At 35.0% G+C, this 20,366-nt stretch overlaps 5 protein-coding genes across 7 annotated transcripts; 3 read left to right on the plus strand and 2 right to left on the minus strand.

The window, feature by feature from the left end:
* The first annotated feature begins 1,002 nt into the window (after positions 1–1,002).
* On the plus strand, positions 1,003–1,786 carry LOC125850204 (histone H2A.1). The gene is made up of 2 exons (XM_049530080.1): positions 1,003–1,278; positions 1,393–1,786. Exons 1-2 carry the CDS (start codon positions 1,075–1,077, stop codon positions 1,627–1,629), a joined length of 441 nt encoding a protein of 146 aa, XP_049386037.1. The 5' UTR covers positions 1,003–1,074; the 3' UTR covers positions 1,630–1,786.
* A 3,247-nt stretch (positions 1,787–5,033) lies between these two features.
* On the minus strand, positions 5,034–9,610 carry LOC125872363 (autophagy-related protein 18a). Its single transcript, XM_049553082.1, has 4 exons — positions 8,565–9,610; positions 6,338–6,545; positions 5,348–5,474; positions 5,034–5,229 (listed from the first exon to the last, which is right to left on the minus strand). Exons 1-4 carry the CDS (start codon positions 9,471–9,473, stop codon positions 5,139–5,141), a joined length of 1,335 nt encoding a protein of 444 aa, XP_049409039.1. The 5' UTR covers positions 9,474–9,610; the 3' UTR covers positions 5,034–5,138.
* A 2,493-nt stretch (positions 9,611–12,103) lies between these two features.
* On the plus strand, positions 12,104–13,234 carry LOC125877412 (protein SRC2-like). Its single transcript, XM_049558713.1, has one exon. It carries the CDS (start codon positions 12,190–12,192, stop codon positions 13,150–13,152), a length of 963 nt encoding a protein of 320 aa, XP_049414670.1. The 5' UTR covers positions 12,104–12,189; the 3' UTR covers positions 13,153–13,234.
* Positions 13,235–13,944: 710 nt separating this feature from the next.
* Positions 13,945–16,143, plus strand: LOC125853409 (SART-1 family protein DOT2-like). Of its 3 annotated transcripts, XM_049533090.1 has the most exons (3): positions 13,970–14,127; positions 14,213–14,862; positions 15,087–15,712. In XM_049533090.1, the coding sequence occupies exons 2-3, from the start codon at positions 14,215–14,217 to the stop codon at positions 15,219–15,221; spliced, it is 783 nt and encodes a 260-aa protein (XP_049389047.1). In that variant the 5' UTR covers positions 13,970–14,127; positions 14,213–14,214; the 3' UTR covers positions 15,222–15,712. The 3 variants fall into 3 exon arrangements, with proteins under 3 accessions (XP_049389046.1, XP_049389045.1, XP_049389047.1); XM_049533089.1 differs by lacking the exon at positions 15,087–15,712 and adding an exon at positions 15,729–16,143 and having other exon boundaries at positions 13,945–14,862; XM_049533088.1 differs by having other exon boundaries at positions 13,945–14,862; positions 15,087–15,720.
* A 1,682-nt stretch (positions 16,144–17,825) lies between these two features.
* LOC125849831 (protein SRC2 homolog) lies at positions 17,826–18,869 on the minus strand. Its single transcript, XM_049529802.1, has one exon. It carries the CDS (start codon positions 18,692–18,694, stop codon positions 17,864–17,866), a length of 831 nt encoding a protein of 276 aa, XP_049385759.1. The 5' UTR covers positions 18,695–18,869; the 3' UTR covers positions 17,826–17,863.
* Positions 18,870–20,366: the final 1,497 nt, after the last annotated feature.

Here is a 20,366-nt window from a genome sequence, read left to right on the forward strand (position 1 = left end):
GATCGTTGGTGACCCTTATCCCATGAGCTCTACAACATCAACCACCTAAATGTTATACGACTCTATGTCCATCCTCCAAAGATTGGTAATATTTTTGAATTATCCATATTCAATTGTCGATACCATATAGAATTTCTTTTTATCATCTACAAATCATATAAACATATTTAATACGTCAAGTTTTAGATATGCATATTGTTGATATAGTTTTTCATAGATTATGAGAGGTATATATCTCATCCATTCATAAATTATGTAATATGTTTATGGGTATTAATTCAAACATATGTAGTATATCGCTTACTAATACTGATTGAACAAGTTGAACCAAATTGGTACTTTAATCTTTTAGTAAATTAAATTGTATAGTGTAAAACAACTCTTTTCCGTCATTATTTGAAATGTATGAGCTAAATTGCTCAATAAGTTATTCAATTCACTATCTACCAAAATAAACATAACAACTAGACCAAATAAATAAAAATACAATATGTGAAATCAACTATGTTTACAATATGTAATGTATTAGAAGTCTGTCTAAAGGACTTATAAGCTAAAAATCATAACTAAATCGATCCATATAAGCTCTAGTTTCACCATTAGACTTTTCTCGATGATATGTGGATCGTGACCATTAATTAATTAGGATTTTCTTAATTAAATGTGTAACTAGATAAAAATAGGAGTTAGGATTTCCTTAATTAAAGCATTCACGAATTCTCAACTTAGCGCAATTAAAATTTTACGAAAATTCAAATTCCCCGCGCGCGGTTTTACCACTTACTCAACCAATTCACTTAAGCACGTATACGTGTCACTAAATCATTGGTTATTCGCGTTAAACAAGGATCGCTATCCTTTCATCTTTTTATAACCGTTAGATCACATTAACAGAAACGAATCCTGTTCGTTAAAATTAGATGCTCCTCACGCGGATCGCCAGCGTGGCAATCTCATCTCATCCCTATAAATAATAAACTCTTCACTTTCATTTTCTCATCAGCTTTCAAATCTCAATCAAAACACTCAAGCTCTTTTCTGTATTACTCTCTTTAAGCTTTTCTTCACACAGCAATGGATGCTACTAAGACAACCAAAGGTGCCGGAGGAAGAAAGGGTGGCCCAAGGAAGAAATCCGTCACCAAGTCAATCAAAGCTGGTCTTCAGTTTCCAGTCGGTCGTATTGGTCGATACTTGAAGAAGGGTCGATATGCTCAGCGTGTAGGATCTGGTGCTCCAATTTATCTCGCTGCTGTTCTGGAATACCTTGCTGCTGAGGTACTAAAACACATTAAATCAATAAACCCATTTAATTTTTTTTCTCAGATCCGTATTTTTCTGTTGATTATGGAGATAGTGATTTTGTATTGATTTATGGGGTTTTGTTTATAGGTGTTGGAGTTGGCTGGAAATGCGGCCAGAGACAACAAGAAGAGCAGAATCATTCCTAGGCATGTGCTTTTGGCAGTGAGGAATGATGAAGAGTTGGGAAAATTGTTGGCTGGAGTTACAATTGCAAGTGGAGGTGTTCTTCCTAACATTAACCCAATTCTGTTGCCTAAGAAATCCGCAGTTGCCGATGAGAAGGCACCTAAATCCAAGGCAGCAAAGTCTCCAAAGAAGGCATAAGACTCAATTAGAAGTTTCACCGTCGGGTTAAATATGCAGCAATCTTTTGTCTAGTTTATTGGTACTTCTAGTAGTAGGATGTAGATTTCTGTTATGGTTTGATAACCTTGGTGTAACGTGCTTGGAAATATAATAGAAATTATCTCATTTTCTATCATCTCGTCGCAGTTCTTTTGTGTTCACTGTGTGCTTTGATATTTTGATTGATTACAGGTGAAATGTTGGGTCGCTTTGCTTGTCTAATCGAAAATATAGAAAGTACTAAAATGGATGACTAAAATCCATAGATGCAATATCGAGGTTTTTTGGTCCCTGTGTTGTAATCCAAAGTAGGCCAAAACAACTGAAGCATATCCTTTATGTTCCTGAATGGTTTGATTGAGTGAACAAGAAAAACAATTCCGTATTATTCGTCTCTAATTGCATTATCTTCATTTGTGTGATAACATTGTATACTCTTTTGTTGTAGTGGCAGGGATAACATCTGTTGCTTTTACTTAAATTTTGATGCGTTGTTCTAGTTCGGTTCAGAAAGCTGTTTTACATGTCCCATTTATCTTTTCTTTGAAATATTGTGGATTTGCTCTTTCATTCAGTATTTCGTTCAAAGAGTTTTTGTTAACTGAAGGTCAGTTCTCCAGGAATAGTGTGTGCAATGTTGTTTCTAGCATTGCTCAATGCCTCTTGATATAAAACAAGTCTAGGATTTTGCCATCCTGTTGGTTGCTTTCTCTTTCAGCTTTCAAGAAGTAAGCATAGGTGTGAAGGGCAGAAGGAGGAGATTAGATTGTTTGTAAGCTTATTGTTTTTGTAGCAATTAGTAGTACTTGATGTTCTGTCATGGGCATTTAAATTTGATCAAGTGTTTGCATCTGCAAGGAAAAATTTCTGCGACCTTTTTAACTATTCTGTTCTTCCTTATTCCTTGCAGCTGTGTTAAAAGTAGTGATCTTGGACTTTGAGGCACGCATAGAGAGTTAATTAAAGATCAATTTCACTTTTAGTGCTGTAAAGTGCATTGGTTAGTAGCTTATTTTCTCTTCAGGGATATCTGGCATCTATTTTCCTTTTTGCTAGTGTTCTTTTGTGTGGTTACTGAAATTTGTGGCAAGTTTTATGTCTGGTGTTCCATGGATAGAACAAGGTACATCAGATTCTTTCACGTCTTTACTACTCAAGGTACCACCAGATGGATGGAAGTTTAGACTGAGCAAAATGTCAAGAGTAGAGTTCTATAGTCCCATTACATCAGGTACCACCAGATGGATGAAAGTTTGTGTACATTTTCAAGCCATGTACACAAACCATTATGCTATGACAGTCATGTACAATCACCTCCCTCTACTTGTATGAATTCAATTCACATACTTGTGACTATCCATGTATGTATGAGCCAGCCTTGCAAATTATATTTTTTGCAGGTTGATCACTGATGTAAGCTTTAGAAGATTTTCATGTGTTTGCAGGGACTGTTGTCTGTACTGATTTATATTCTGGGTTTTTTACTGTAAAGTGAAATCTAGTTAGTGCACTTCCAGCTGCGAAAGAAGGCACTTCAAGTAAGTTTCATCCTGGGATTGGCTTAGCCATTATAGTGTTGTGAAGTATATGAGCAGAACATGCAGCTGCTCATATACTGTGTATAAATTCTTTGCCATAGATCAAATGTGGATGACCATGCCTAATAAAGTGTACTGGGGAAACTTGGATGGTTGTGAGACCTAATATATCTAGTTTGATCAAGTGTTTGCATCTGCAAGGAAAAATTTCTGTCCTTTTTAACTATTTTGTTGTTCCTTTTTCCTTGCAGCTGTGTTAAAAGTAGTGATCTTGGTCTCGGAGTAACGCAGAGAGAGTAAATTATAGGATCAATTACACTTTTAGTGCTGTAAAGTGCATTGGTTAGTAGTTAGTGCTGTAAAGATTTCGCATCCAATGTAACATTTCTTTTGTTTCCTAGGCAAGTTTATTGGGGAGGTAAATTGCAGCTTATTTTGAATGTTTTGTCCTCTTCTATATCTTGGAAATTAGATGCTATAGCACTCTTGAGGAACAATGTAACTATCCTTACATATTATATGAAGAATAGTAGAATACCATTTGCTACCTGTATAAAATGAATGAGTAAGCGTTTAAGTATCTAAATATGCAGTACAGATACGTCTATATTATCACTTAGTGCCAGTTTTGCTATAGATGTGCTATTTAGAGTAGAGTTTAGTGAAATAAATAAATAAGATAGACATAGTGTCCCCTTCTGGAAGTCTCCTTCAATTTGTTTGTCTGTAGGTGCAGATCCTTTGTCTGGCAACTGTTGGACCATAAATCTGATCCTGAAAACCAGACCATGGATTATTGTTAGGTTACTCTGCGGCTCTAGTTGCCTGTCTAGATCCAATGGGACATTGTTGCCCAAAAAATTACTACTAGGAGTAGCACAAAAAGCGGTATCATTACTAGAGCCTATGCTATTAGAAACTCTGCATGCAGCTGGAGTGTATCTTCGTTTTCTTCTCCACGCTGGTCAGCTGCCAAGATAGACGAAACAAGAGGTGGTGCTTCTTCCAAAATAGTCAAAACAGAAAAAAGGCTTCACCAATTCTCTTTTATGGGATGCCTGTTTGTGTACACAAGTACATTCTAAAAAGATAAAGAAGAGAAATAACATTATTCAGTAATTTGTCACAAGCAGAGAAGGTTATGAACATATTCCTAAGAATCCTGCTTACAAGTAATTTTGCTAGAGTGCCATTTGTATGGTATACACTCAGAGATGGAGCTCCTTTGAGCCACTTTTTTTGGTAGGATTTTCACGACTGCTATTCCAGTTTAGTTGAAATTATTAGTCATCACCTTCCTATATTTTCACTCACTGGGCTTTAGCTCTCCAGTTAAAACTGTTTAAAAAGTCCATTGGAATTGTAGACGTCTGCGTCTTTTCTCCTAGACTATGGACTAGAAAATTGATGGCCGATCATAGTTGTTGATATATATAAAAATGAAACTAGTTGGACCTACAGTCACTATATAATTGACGGTATTAAACAACCATTCCCTGATATTGTTTGCTTTCTGTGTTGCTGGCACTTTTTAGTTGCCATGTTTGCATTAAGCTTTTAGGAAGCGTCAAATTATGTGTACACTTTCACCAGAAACCATTAATGATATACTCCATCCGCAGCCTCATGTACTGGCCATAGTTTTTTTTCTAGAGAAACAGAAGAGTAAGGAGCCAGACATACTAAATAGATACTTCAGCACTACGATGACAAACATGCACATAACAATACTTCAGTTCTACGATGACACAACAGTAACTTATATACAGCCAGAAGGTTGTTACAAAAGCCGACCTGTTCTCATCTTTTATATATGTACATTTTTTTTTTTGGATTATGTCTGCATATTTACAGTCACTACCATGTCCACCTGCGAAATTATAAATAGATACAATAAAAACAAAAGCCACACAAGAAGTAGGGTAGCATGCACCCAGCTAGCTTCCCAAGTTAGAAGTTCTCCTCGGACTTCAAGAAACTATGATGTTCCAACAGGGTCATCTCCCCACCAGTTGCTGCATCATACTGGCATCGGTAGAAACTGCATTTCCAATTCATCAAAGAATTATTATCGAACTTCAAAAGATGTGATTCACTTGTCACAAAAATTGGGACAACATTAAAAAAATGATACGAGGACTACACAACAACACCCTTACCTGCCATCCATGCCAAGAATCACAACCGTATTCTTTTGGTGACCGAAGGCCACAATGTGCTGCAGACCTTCTTGCAAGCGGAACTGTGCCACAGACCACTCAGAGCTGAAATACTTCGGTAGCACACCTGCATGGAGGAACACCACAAAGGTCTGTCAATAAGCTTAAAATATTGAGTTATTAACAAAGCTCTCCAACAAATTCTTTTGCAACGTCTCCAAAAAATTCTGTCCCGAGTATATTGGCGACAAAATTACAAAATCGAAGAACCTGTTCTGACTGTTCAACGGAAACCTACAGTCAGTGTCATCTCAAAAATAAACCAAGAAAAGATTGAAATTGCAAGAACCTCTTCCAAAAATCTAAACCATATGATGGCAGTAAAATATGTTTCAAAATTAACTGCACATAAAAGTCCTTTGAATTGAGAAAGACGTATAATTTAGGGGTGCAAATATGCTGAACTTAATGTAATGCATATTTTTCTTAAGCATAATTTATCTTTCAGATTACTTGCCTTCATCTAATTCTTCCGAAGGATCATACTTGGAATAACAAATTGCTACATTTTCTAGTAGACACGACTCAATTGTTGAGGCCAAAAACCTCCATCAGATTCCTAGTTCGAGCAAATTTTAGACCCAAACAGGTATAGCATCAGTGTCTTCTGTCCAGTTCTTATGGCAGCTCTTTCACCATTGCCAAAAAATTGTTTTCAAAATTCCTTGTGTTGCAACATCACAGTTATAGCAGAGAAGAAATAATTGAACCACGCACTAAAGTAAATGCAGGGCACTATACATACGATAACAGTTCCATGGGACATGAAGGAATGTCACATCCAGTGATTATAACAAACAGATGCTTGCACTTCATGGAGTTCTCTGAATAACAGAACTACCTCTGACACTACAAATATCACACACTTCCTCAGGAACATCTGCATTTAGAGTCTAGTAACTAAAGACAATAATATAACAGGCCCATTACCTCTTATGAAGGAGAGATGAGACCCAGCTGATGGAGATGTAGCATTTGACTCAGATGCCCCTCTTGGTCTATCAACTCCTAAAGCTGCTGAATCAACCTTTAGATTGAACACATGGACAGTTCCTTTATCACTGGAAACAGCTAGCCATTGTGCAGTTGGAGAAAAAGCAAGGCTATAAATTTCTGCTCTATCTGCACCTCTTCTGACCTGTATTAAGCGAAAAAACATGCTTAAGATCAAAAACTAAAGACCAAAGAGCACATTCCATTTCTAAAGTGGCAGTTGTTAGCAATAAGCCAATAACACACCAAATTGTTCATTGACAATCAAAAGGTATTCAAATTTTTCAGTGAAATGGTATCAATAGAAGGCATTTGCAATGCATGTAAAAGATTATTTATGCCTGATGCAGAGTCTCCGTCCAAATTATTTGTCGTAGTTGCTACTTGCTAGTCCTTCAAAAGTGGAAGAGCAATAAGCATTGGAAGAACATACTAATATTTTGATCGTGTTTCAAGCATGAATACCGTAACTAGCATTGAGTAGGACATCAACCTACTTTTCATTTTTTTTCATACTTTTAGGTAGACTGGTTGTGAAGTTGCCCAAATTTTTCTCAAGTATATGGAGGCCACTTTCCTTGTACTTTTTGATAGGCTAACTTCATCAAACATATATATGAAGATGGAAACATCAAATCTCAGGAAATTATTACAATGAGCAAATTACTTGGTTTTGCCAAATACAAGCAAATACCAAGGCAAACTGATTCTCTAGAAAATAAAAAAGTACATCGTCTTAGTTATTCTATTCATATAGTAAAGCAATGTACAAATATTAGGAGACCGTTAAGACAAATCTTTACAACACAAGAAATAAAAAGGCAAACTGGTTATCAAACTAGAAGATATTCATGCATTAAAATAAAATTATCATGAGACTGAAAACTAACTTTTTGAAATAATACCAACTTAAATCCACTTCATCTCTATCTTTTTACTTAACAGAGAACAACATTAGTTGCCAGTTGATAGGTCTGATAGTTGAGAAACGAAGGGATAGAATCAAGGTGCATGCTGAGGCTATAACAGAACCAGTACCTAGAAAAACTGTAACTTTACAGTCCTTGGAAGTGAGGGAAAAGGGGAAAGTATTGACAGTTAAAACCATCCCATGCAATTGTTTTTTTAATGAAGTACATAGTAATCATTGGAAGGGATCAGTAAAATGTAATGTGGGCAAAAGGTTACAAAAGATGGTTAGCTCCATTACAGTAAAGTCTAAACTAAAATCAGGGAGCTAACAAAGTCCAAAAACCTGTCCTTACCATTTACAGGGAAGCTATAGTACCATCTAACAAAATGATAAAACATCTAGACTTCAGAGACCCATGTAAGTTAAGGCAATCAATAACTAGTTATGAGAGCAATCTAGTTTCATTTCAATGATCTTTGCTGATGTTACACCCGTAAGACAGCTATTGGAAAACCACCCAAGTTCCATTTCGGAAGAACTCCACACATGTTGAGCTTATTAGCCAGAAAAACCACCTAGCTTCATATCATGGTTTTCAAAAATTTTGCCAAAGGTTAAGTTCACTAAAAATACCTATGAGAAGTCCAAGGGCTACAAGAAATATACTTGAGATCCCCGTGTAAGATATTGCAGATGCAGCAGCTCATTTGGAAGAAAACATCGTCAAACTTATGGTGTCTGTGGAGTGACAGAAAAAGCTTTTTCTGAAATATCTTTCAAATGTTTGGCTACCTTGGTTACTTAAAACGTAGAAAATGCTTGCCATGTATTCCTCCCGTTGTGGAAAACGTCACCCACCAAAAGAAGGCACAAGTGGGCTTCATTTTTGTTTTTTCCAATTTCATAGTTCCTACTTTACATCAGTTGCTTCAATAATACTAAGACATTACCGTCAACCTTTAGTATCTAAAAGTAGTACCAAAACACTATCCTTACACCCTATGCTCTTACTGGTACAAGTATCATCTGTCATATACTTTATTACCTAGCCAAACATGGGACAACTATCTCCTAAAGAACACATTTTCCATGAAAAGCATTTTCCTCTATTCCCAACACACCTTGGATTACTTTCTCTATCGGAAATTGACACCACCATATTAACCATAAATAATAAAAAAAAGGCCATATTAACCATGTAAACAATACAATTCAACAAAGTATGACCATTAATTCAGAGTAAGTGTATACCTCTTGGACCAAAGATCCATCTAAAGTATTATATATTCTGACAAGAGTCCCTTTACTGCTAGAAGTAGCCAACAACCTCCCATCATTTGTAAGCGCAAAACACACAATCCTCGAGTCATGTGCCATTATAAACTTGGTCCTCTTAGAAGCATAATGTTCCACTCTCACCTGACCCTTCTGAAGACCCGGACAAACCAGAACCATTGATCCCGATACCTGTGACACCTCACACAAACCCTTGGGGTTCGCCACTGTCTCAATCTGATGTAACAGTTTCAAATCCGAAAAGTTGTAAACAAATATCTTCTGGGCCAAAACAACCACAATTCTATCCCTTCTCAGCCTCACAGATTTCACCTCAGATCGAAACGATAGCTCGCCGATGCACCTAGATTGATGATCATCCCATATCATCACCTTATTCAAGGGATATTGAGGTTCCGGACCTCCACCAACTAACGCCAAAATATTGCACCGAAAAAGCATCTGAACAACACCAATTCCACCTCCACCATTAGAATTGCCGGTAAAATCGCGGCGGAAAATCTCACGGAGCGGATCACAGTTGTAGATCCGGAACCCTCGATCGGTGCCTGCCGCGAAGCATCCGTAATCCTGGTTGAAGGATAGGTAGAGGACATTCGGAGTAGAGGAATCAACGGGAAGAGAAATAGAATTAGGGCTAGGGTTCACGTTCTGTACGCTAGTGGCGGCTGTATTAGTGGGAGAGGTAACCGAGGTTTGAGAGCGACGTTCATCTTCATCAACGGCGTCAGTTACGGCAGCTGAGATATCGGAGAGGTCAGAGAGAGAGGAACGATCATCGGAATCAGGAGAATTTTCCGGCATAGGAGGGGGAACGGAAGGGCTTTCGGGCCAAGCGGAGGAGGCAGAGAGGGTAGAGGTCATGAGGTAGGGCGGAGAACGGCGGCAGATGGCGGAGGAATTGCTTGTTACAGCGTAGAGAGAAAGAGAGAGGCGGTGAGAGAAGAAAATAGGATGAGAATGAAATGATTGAAGAAAAATAGGGGGTGCAAGTGTAAGGTAGAAGAAAATTTACGGGCAGAAGGTTCCGTTTAGCTTTACTTGTAGACATTCTACTGCTGTTTTTTTGTTTTCTTTCACTTGTTCTAGATTAAACTTTAAAGAGGGCCCCCACTTCTACTATATTTTAGTTAGTTTCTAAGATTTTCTACTTCTCTTTATGGGTATTTAAATCGAGGGATTGTTTTATTAAGTTTTATATTTGGTCAATAATTTTTAGTTTAATCTAATTATTGTCGACGGAGAATAAGAGAAGATTTGAATGATATTTTATAAATTTTATTTACTTTTTAATAACAATAATAATGTCAATTTATATGATATGCTTGTTTGTATGATTGAAATTATGAATCATGTCCTTCGAAATGACTCAGTTGGATTGGAGGGTGGTTATCCACATGGATGACCCAGGATCGATCTCCCTTCAATGCCTTTTGAGTTGAGCCTGTCGCATAGGGCTTGTTTAGTGCGGTTTACATTCTTTGTGTGGTTTGCAGGCTATTACACAGTAGGGGGTTTACCCAATGCACACAAAGTGCTCACCCAAAGGGCAGAGGCTGTGACAGAAGTTGTAGCGACTGCGGGTTATATCCTGGGGTTCCAAAGAAAAAATTATGAATCACAATAATGCTTAATTACTCATAAACAGTGATTATCAAGTTGGCTGAAATGTAATATTCTACATCAATCATATTCACATAACATTTAACATTATCCCATTTGTGTATGTTAAAATAATGCGTAAACATTGAAATTTTGTGTGACTCTACAAATTATGTTCAATTTGAGTTGAGACTTTACAAAGTATGTTCAATTTCAATTAGTATTCTTGGAGGCTACTCAACCCTAAATCCTAGTTCATATTCAATTCTAGTTGAGACTCTATAAAAAGCATTCGATTTCACTTAGATTTCCTAACTTATGCCTACTTATTAAAGAGACACTTCATGGAATAATTTATGGAATATTCCAAATTCAAATCATCCTAGTTCGAGAATTATGCCAACGACCGTCAAATTATGGATAAATCTTATGAGAGAAGAATCAAGAGAGGAATATAATTGTACCTATAACGTTTATCAATAAAATATTCTGTTTTACAATATTTTATTTGTAATTGTAATTTATTTTCTGTCACTTTAAAATTTTAAAGATTGGTGCAACCACTGTGTTAGTATTATTTATATGGAAATAGGAATAATCAAACAAGCTTTTCTTTAGTTTATTTGCTCTTTAACATTTAAAGGTATTCTAAAATTTAGGTTCAATATCTTTTATGTGATGTTTTGATAAAATAAACTTTACATTTCAAAATTTAAATAATCATTCTCCGAAATTAACTCTCATGTTTGAAAAAAATTACGTTTAGATTATGTTATATGCTTCATTTGCACCAGAGACAAGATATCATCTGCAATATGATTTATTTATTTTACATTATCATATGTATTATTTTAGTTATTAAACTATATGTATATGATCTCTATCATGAAAAAATTAGAATCAACGAAGACTGAGCTTCTAAGCAACTCCAATCATCGCAGGCTTGTGAATTGGGTTATTTGGTTATCTTATGAGGCCGTGAGCCAATGGGCTGACACGCTGCCCATATCGGAATAACATCGTGATTTTGATATTTTTTATATTACAATTTTGATCTTATGAAATTAGCTATGATGTTTGGCATGCATTTAAATTTTTTTTGGGTATTGATATGTTATTCAGTATTTGTAGAAAGAAATACCGAATATTTTATTGAAATGTATAGTTATATATACAACTCATATATTACTAAAAGATATATAAATCACTATTAGCACAAAATTAGTTAATTAAACCATGAAACTTTGACCATTATATCTTTGATTGAAACACTTTTTTGTGTCCTTGGTTAACAAAAGCAATTGGGTGTGCCTTTTTGAATATCTCTACATATGTAAGGTGTTAGTGTAAAATAATAATTGAAACATTTAAAAAAAAATCAAAGTATTAATTTTCTTTATACAAGCCTATGTAACTCAAAGTCGAATAAATTATATGATTGCTGATTTATAATACCATAAAAATATCAAAACCTAACTTTAAAATGACGAACCATACCGAATTAATTTAGTATGATATGTTGGAATAATATGTTTTATTTGGTTTTTATTTGATCATAGTTGGGATTTGTTTGTCTATTCATATTGGAATAAATCTTCCGATTCTAATTTAATTTAGCTTGTTAGTATTATATTATAAATACGAATGGCTGGTCACATATTCTTGGAGTGAGATTCAAAAGATTTTGTGTTTATGAAAAAAATATTTTCCACGATAATAGGATGAAGGAGAAATTGTGTGACAGCAGCTGAAATTCTCATTAGCGAGAAAGAAGGGAGGAGAAGATAGAGACCATTAATCTAGTTCACACATTTGATTCAACTTTAAGCAATTACTTTTGTCTCTCTTCATTAACATACTCATCACATTTTCACCATTAAATTCTTCCAACAGCACAAGAAAAAAGAAGGGAAGAAAAAGAAGAAATTCTTTAATCAATTCCCTTTTCTTTTCTGAATCTGTTGAATTCAACCATATAATGGATTGGCGTCCCTTTGATGTTACGGTGATCTCCGCCGCAGGCATAAAGAATGTCAATTACTTTTCTACCATGGATGTTTATGTCGAAATTTCAATCTTAGGTTATGCAAAAAATACTAAGAGGACCTTCATTGATAAAAAAGGTGGAACAAGTCCTAAATGGAATTACACAATGAAATTCACATTAGACGAACCTTCTCTCACAAAGTCTGGCCTTTCCCTCTGTTTCCGTATCAGATCTTCTCGCTTTTTCGGTGATAAGGATATCGGAATTGTCTCAATCCCTATAAATGATATCTTCGGCCAATCTAATTCCGGCCCTGATGGCAGCGCCGAAAAAATTGTGGAGTATCAAGTTTTTACCCCTGTTAATGGTAAACCTAGAGGTACTCTCAAGTTTTCTTATAAATTTGGGAAGAAATATGAACAAACTTCTGAACCAATGTACAAAAATGTAAATCAACTTAATAGTAATTACAATCAAAATATGCCTGTTACGGCTTATCCATATGGCCAGACAGGGGCAAATAATATGCCACCACCTGGCATGGGGTATGGCACGCCGAATCCCAATCATGGCATGGCGTATCAACAACCTGCAGGAGGAGTAGGATATCCTCCTGCTGGTTATAACGGTGGTGGATATCCTCCAGCTGGATATCCAACATCAGGATATCCGCCAACAGGATATCCACCGTCTGGATATGGATATGTTCAGCAACAACAGCAGCAGCAACAACAACAACAACAACAACAACAAGTTTACGGAGGATATCCACCCGCGGTGCAACAAGTGCAAAAGCCACAGAAAAAGAGCAATCTTGGAGGGATGGGAGCAGGAATGGGATTGGGTTTGGCTGGAGGGTTGCTTGGTGGTATGCTGGTTGGTGAAATGATTTCTGATGATACGGATGCCTATGATCAAGGGTACGATGATGCCATGGACGATATGGATTATTAAAATGAGGTCTATGAATATATTTTGAGTAATTCTTTTGTTTATATTGGAGATACATGAAATTGGTCTTTGGGATTTGATTAAATACATTATTGTTATTGTATTATTTGATTTTTTTTTAATTTGGTTTTGCAAGGATTATTCCCATGATTTTGCAAATAAAGTTTGTATATGTTTGTGGAAATGTGATGTCCTACCATACATGATTTTATTATTTGAATTTTGAAGGAAAACAATACTGTCTATCAATTTTTTTTCTATAATTAGAGCTCGAAGAGACCTACCAATAATTTTTCTTCATCAAGACTGAAATATATGCCTCTTGACTGCATAATAAAGTTACATGAGATTCTACTTTAGAAACAAAAGGATGACTGCAATTGGAAACACGTCTTCCTTGGAGCAAAAGTATCTTTTTCTTATGTCTATGACTACTTAATTAGCTGTGGAATTAATTTTGTTTCCATAGCTGTTGTATGACATTAGCTGTGTCACGTCTTTATTTTGATTAATTTCATGTGATACGCTGTTAATATTTATTAGTAATTCTGTCTATTAAAATTAGGACTAGTCGCTTTTGAGAAAATGAAAAATAATTCATCTTACATTTCAAAGAGAAGATGGACCCACATATTGTCTCATTTCTCTCCAGCTTCTGAATAATTACGTAATCTTATAAATAAAATAATATAATATTTTAATTTTAATGACTAATATTGCGGTTTACACTCGCGCTTCGCTACTTGACTAGCCTCTCTATAAAAAAATAAATATAAATACATCTTTTCCGTCTCTTTTGACCCAAATAATAAAACCCAGACTCGCAACGTTTTTGTGATGGGGAAAGAGAAGATGGACCGAATTGATGCAGTATTATTTGATGATGATGATGATAAGGAAGAATTCAGAAAATCATACGAAAGAGTCAGAAAACTTTCATCGGAAAAGCAAAAGGGCGTTGCCAAAACTTTTCCAGAGGTAATTGCTTCCCTAATTAGTGATTCAACCCTTGATAATGATAATCCAATTTCTGTATCTGATGAATCACAAGTTGTCTTCACAGAGATGGGAGATTTTGTCTGGGGTCTTCAGTTTGATAAATTAGAACAACAAAAACCTAGTGTTGATGTGCAACCAAAACAGAAAAAGGAACTTTCTGTAAAAGAGGAGAAATTTGAAATTAAACCAGATAAGACGATACGTGAAGTTCCAATAGGGAAGGGTTTGTCAGAGGCACTCAGATTTTTGAGAGAAAGAGGTTCACTTAAGGAGGGAGATATTGAATTGGCTGGTCGAAACACGGATAAGAAGAAAAACAAGCTCGTTAGCGTTCGTTGTGGTGATGAGAAAGTGGGAAAAGAGATACACATTAACAGGACTGATGAATTTGGGCGAAATCTAACTCCAAAGGAGTCTTTTCGGTTATTTTCACATCAATTTCATGGGAAGGGGCCAGGAAAGAAGAAGCAAGAGAAACGTATACGGCAACACCAGAAGGAACTGAAGATGAAAAATCCATTACTATCTGTGGAGAGGATGACAAAATCTCAGGCGCAACTTAAAATTCCACATCTTGTTCTAAGTGGACATATTCAACCAGGGCTTGCTACAGCTGACAAGGGCATGCTTGGTGATAAGAAGGTTGGACATTTTTCGGGCATAAAACGCAAGTCTGATTCAGGACAATATTCGCGCTGCCATAAATTCCGCAATGTATGATTTACAACTTTCAAGTAAGTGTAGTTTAGTTGCTTCTTCTTTAGATCACCTGAACTTTTACAATTGTAGCTAATTGATTAGATGATTTGGCATGTCATCCCATGTTACATTTTGGATATTTCTTTTCCTTGTGTTGTTTATTCGATTCTACTCTACATCATTGCCATGTTGTACTTCCAAATAATCTCTAATATCTTGATGATCTTATATATATGGAGGTATTTATGTTGGCAAAAAGGAAAATGGTGGCATGCATGATTTCAAGTTTATCTCTCAACCATATTACCTCTAAGTCATCCCTTTATTTGATCTTTTTGCTTGTGAGCTATACTATTGGACAGATCATATACTAAAAAAACAAAAAAAGATACACTCGATGGTCATAAAACTCATGAGTACTATTGTGTGAAAATTGTCAAATTGTTCTTAATGTAGTTGTTCACATCCATGATGTCGAGTTCTGTCAACAATATCAACTTTGTATCAGAATACAGTGAAAAGATGAACGAAGCACTTGTCGAAGTTAATTGACATTCAGATGACTACAGAAAGATTTGTGTCCTTGCGACTATTTTAAAAGAATCTCTCGATATGTTTTTCATTTAGATAAATTTATTTAACTTACTGTAATCCTATTATATGTACACTCATGCATATCATCTTAGTTTTTTCTCCAGAGTTTTACTCAAAAGTTGCCTGCGGTCCTTTCACTCTAAGAGTAAGCTTAGTTAGCACTCTATTATTGAAGTTAATATTGGAAACTTACAGGCAATTCTAACATTTAGGATAGACCAAAAAACCAATAGATTATTCTAAGAAATTACATATAATAGCTTCATCTTTACAATCTGGAACGGCAGATTTAATTGAATGCCTCAAGGCACTCAAAGAATGCAGAACAAGAAGAGGATCTCCTAGGAGTTATTGACTTATTTCCTTTTTCTATACAGGTATATAGTATGACTGTTTTTTGTGTTTATCTTTGTCTAATGAATGATGTCCTATTTACTTGTGATTTCATCGTGGAATGCTTTGATCTTTTTCCTCTGCTATCTCATTTAAGGCACCATCTGTATGAATTATACATCAAAGTTCCATTCGAAAATCCTTTTTTTGGGGGATTTATGAGGTGACCATGTTTGATCCTGTGAGTTTGGGTGGAGAAGAAAGTCATAACTCATAACTTCTATTATTATTTTCAAGAACAAATTGCAGCACATCTTCTGTGCTAACCAGTGTATAGTTTTATCCAAGTTCAATTTGAATTAGTGTAGTCCTATCCTATCTCATCGCCAACCCTTCAGCGTTCCCATATTTTTATCATATCTTGATTTATATATCATCCTTCACAATTACATAAGCACCCATCTTTCATTTAAAGTGAAAGATTAGTCATGACAGGAGAATGAAAATCTTGCACAAGATGAAGGTTAGTGATCTGAATAATTTTGTTCCTTGTTTTGATTGCTTAAGCTGTTTTTATATGCTTAACCGTATTACTGAATGATACAGGGTATACATGTCAAGTGTGTGTATGTATTTGACTGGAAAAAAGGCCCATTTTGTGTTGATCTCAATGTTATGTTTCGTGGGTCATTGAGTTCTTGTTGAATTTATAAGAAGAATCAATATCAGTGGAATAAATTCGAATATCTTGATGTAGGTTTTAGATAATAGCAGCAAATCTGTACTGAATTCTCTGGTGTATGCAATTAAACATGAGTGGAAATAACCTATTTGTACGGTCAAACGTTAAATTGAGGCAAACATGTGTAAGCATCTCTGTATTTGTGCTATTTCACATTCGCATTCACTCAAATATAGCACAAGTTTGACAAGGAGGGAAGGAGTTGCATTTTACGTTGTCGGAGAGTGATGTGATCAAGTGGTGTAAACTGTGCTGCTACCAGCAATGGGGTCTTGAAGTTAAGCTCTAAATGGCATGTTGATTGTATGTAAAATCATTTGATCTTGTATAATTCACAGTGAGGTGTACTGCAAATGCCTCTTTTGATTGATTATGCTCTGGAAAATAATACTATGAATGTTCACCGTTTCTCTTTATGCTATACTGTTACACAACTGTTCAATTCCCCCCAAAAGAAATATTCCTACTTCACCAAATATAATAATAGTAAGACCAAAATAGTTGGTACATGAAAGCTCATATATGAAAAATTGTTCCTTAGGAACTTGAAGCATATTCTGCTAAACAAAATAAAAATCCGAGGTACAATGACACTCCACGATACAAGATCTACAACATCATTGTCAATATAATTCTACAAGTCAAATTTAGAAAGATAAAATCCAACACTTGCCTGGTGCTGAAAGATCAAAATGAGAAGTGTTGTAAGCTTTGAATGGAAGTTCCGATGACACAATGTTATAAGCTTTGAATGAAAGCCTCAATAAATGACGACACTTGCACGAATTATTAACTCAATGTTATAAATTTTGAATGAAAGCCTCAATAAATGACGACATCTGCACCAATGATTAACTCAATGTTATAAGCTTTGAATGGAAGCCTCAATAAATGACGACATCTGCACCAATGATTAACTCCTCAGCGGAGGACTTATCCCTACCCGGGAGATAAAAGACTATTTTCAATAAATTCTCTACTAAAGAGAAAACAGATCTCCCAAGAAATTTGTTTCCATATCAAAAGTTATTCCATGATTTAAGACATTCCACAATACCATTATTATAAGACATGATGGAATGATTGTAAAATTAATGAACACCTTTAACTAAAGCATAAAAATAAAAATCTTGTAATTATTCTTTATTATTACTAGTACCAAACGAGCCCTCAAAAAGTATTACAAACTATTTTAAAGAAAAAAGGAAGTAGTAGTGTAAGGTTGATCTGAATAACTAAATAAAAAATAAACATCCTTCAAAATCTACCTTAGTACCAAAGTTTATTACATCTCAAAAGATTTAAAAAAAAAAAAACAAATAAAATTTACAAATTTGGAAAATTAAACTAAAAATCAAAGCCACCACCCATATCATCCATAGCATCTCCATACCCATCACCATAAGCAGACATCTCTCCGACGTCAGAAATCATATCTCCCACCAACAAACCACCAAGCAATCCTGCACCCAACCCTAACCCTAATCCACCTCCCATCTTGTTCTTCCTCTTTGGCGGTGGCGGTTGCACCGGTGGATACCCGTACCCAGGTTGTGGTGGCGGATACCCGTACCCAGGTTGTGGTGGTGGATATCCATAACCCGGTGCACCAGCTTGGGATGGGTATGCGTACCCACCTTGATGAGCCGGAGGTGGATATCCGTATCCCGAATTTTGCTGATTATAACCCATACCAGGATGCATTTGAGCAGGATAAGCGGTTACAGGTTCATGATTTACATCTCTCTTCGGCTCAGGCGCTGTAAATTTTTCCCCAAATTTATAGGAAAATTTCAGAGTACCTTTAGGTTTTCCGCTCTCTGTAATCACTGGATACTCAACGAACCTCTCCATTGTGCCATTAGAATTGAACAAATCATGAATAGGAACAGATACCTCACCAATATCTTTGTCACCCAAAGTGCGATCAGATTTGAGACGAAAGACGAGGTAAATCCCTGATTTCGTGAGAGACGATTCATCGAGAGTGAATCTCATGGAGTGATTCCACTTAGGATTCGTGCCGCTATTCTTATCAACAAAAGTTTTCTGCTTAGAAGCCTTGCTGGCGTAACTGGAAATGTGGACTTCTGTATAAACATCCATCTTAGAGAAAGTATTGACATTTTTTATGCCGTCTGCAGAGATCACTTTGATGTCTAAAGGACGTAACTCCATTGTTGATATTGGATTGTTGAAGAAACAGGTAGCTAACAGATTCAGAAAAAAATTTGGAGAATGAAAAATAGTTTGTTTGAAACTAACTCCGATTATTTGTTGGGTTCTGTTTATGGGGGAACGAATTTATAGGTGAAGTATAAAGAGAAAAAGGAAATAAAGAGGAAGGTTCGAATAAACCGACTTCAGCAACGATAAGGATTCCTTACCCCTAATTAATAAATTACGTAATTAATTCCTAAGTAAGCAATGACTATATAATATTATTTTTTTCACACTACTCTTGATATTTAATATCATAAAGTATACTAAGAATAAAACTTGGAAAAAATAAATTATCTATTTTAATATGATAAATAAAATTAAAAATAATGAACAAGTAAAAATGAACGTACAGTTTAATTGTTAAAATATTTTTTTTTGGCCAGATGTATTTGTTAAATCATTTCAATTAAAAAGAGTGCCAAAAATTTAAAATGTTACTACTCTTTTCATTTTGTCTCTTAGCTCAATCAAATAGGAGTAATAGCCATTGACTATGATTTCAATTGTCTTTGAGGCTCAATGGAAAGACAAGGCTTCATCGACGTTTTTATAAGCATTAAAAGGATTTGATGCGTGTAACATTTAATAAACATATAAAAATAGTTTAAATAAATATTTTTACAAATTAAAGCTAATATTAAAAAGAATTAATTATTTTCTTAGTTGATATATATTTAATGATATTATTAATACTTTTAAAATATTACAAATAAAGGGGTAAGAGTATGAAAAATATCTCAACTTTGGTCGGATTTGCTGTTGCGATATTAAATTTTCATGAAGACCTATTACCTTCCTAGACTATTTAATACCGTATTTTAAATATATATATTTGCCCATGTGGACATAAAAAATAATGCAAAATTATAAATTGTAATGTGTCCACGTGGGCACATGTATACCTTTAAAATACACTATTAAATAGTTCAGGGGATAAAAAATACGGAATTAAATAGTCTAGGGAGGTAATAGATCCTTATGAAAGTTTAGTATCGCAATAGCAAATCCGACCAAAGTTAGAATATTTTTCAGACCCTTATTCCATATATATATATATATATATATTTCTTAACTTCATCTTTCATTGATCATATAAATTGAAATAAAAAGAAGATAAATATGCTCTTCTTTATGACCGTTCCTTTGGATAGGTACAAATATTTGGTGGAAATTAAACTTTTTGTTGATGTGATTTAATTTTCCAGAAAAAGCGAGAGCGCTCTAGTATTTAGTAGCAATAAAAATAGTAGACGCGTTATCCCAACGGAATAGAATTTATCCCTCTTTCATACCATATATCTTTCTGTTTCTAATTATTTGTCCAGACAATTTTTTTTTTACTTTTTATATTTTCAATTAATTATTTTGAAAAATATAAAACTTTTTAAAAGTATTAAATTTTAAATTTATCCACTTCATAATTAATATGAGTAAAATAGTAAATTTACTATATCAATTATTATTTTCTTAACAAATGTGTCAATTCAAAAGTGAACAAATAATTAGGGACATGAAATAATAGAATATAATATAGGCGCCCAATTTCCGAACAACGTCGTGTCAACTGCGTGTGTAAGCAGATTTTTAGAATATACTTTCAAACGGACCTTACGGAATAATCTACGCA

Source organism: Solanum stenotomum, chromosome 1, assembly GCF_019186545.1.
Source record: "Solanum stenotomum isolate F172 chromosome 1, ASM1918654v1, whole genome shotgun sequence".
Taxonomy (NCBI): domain Eukaryota; kingdom Viridiplantae; phylum Streptophyta; class Magnoliopsida; order Solanales; family Solanaceae; genus Solanum; species Solanum stenotomum.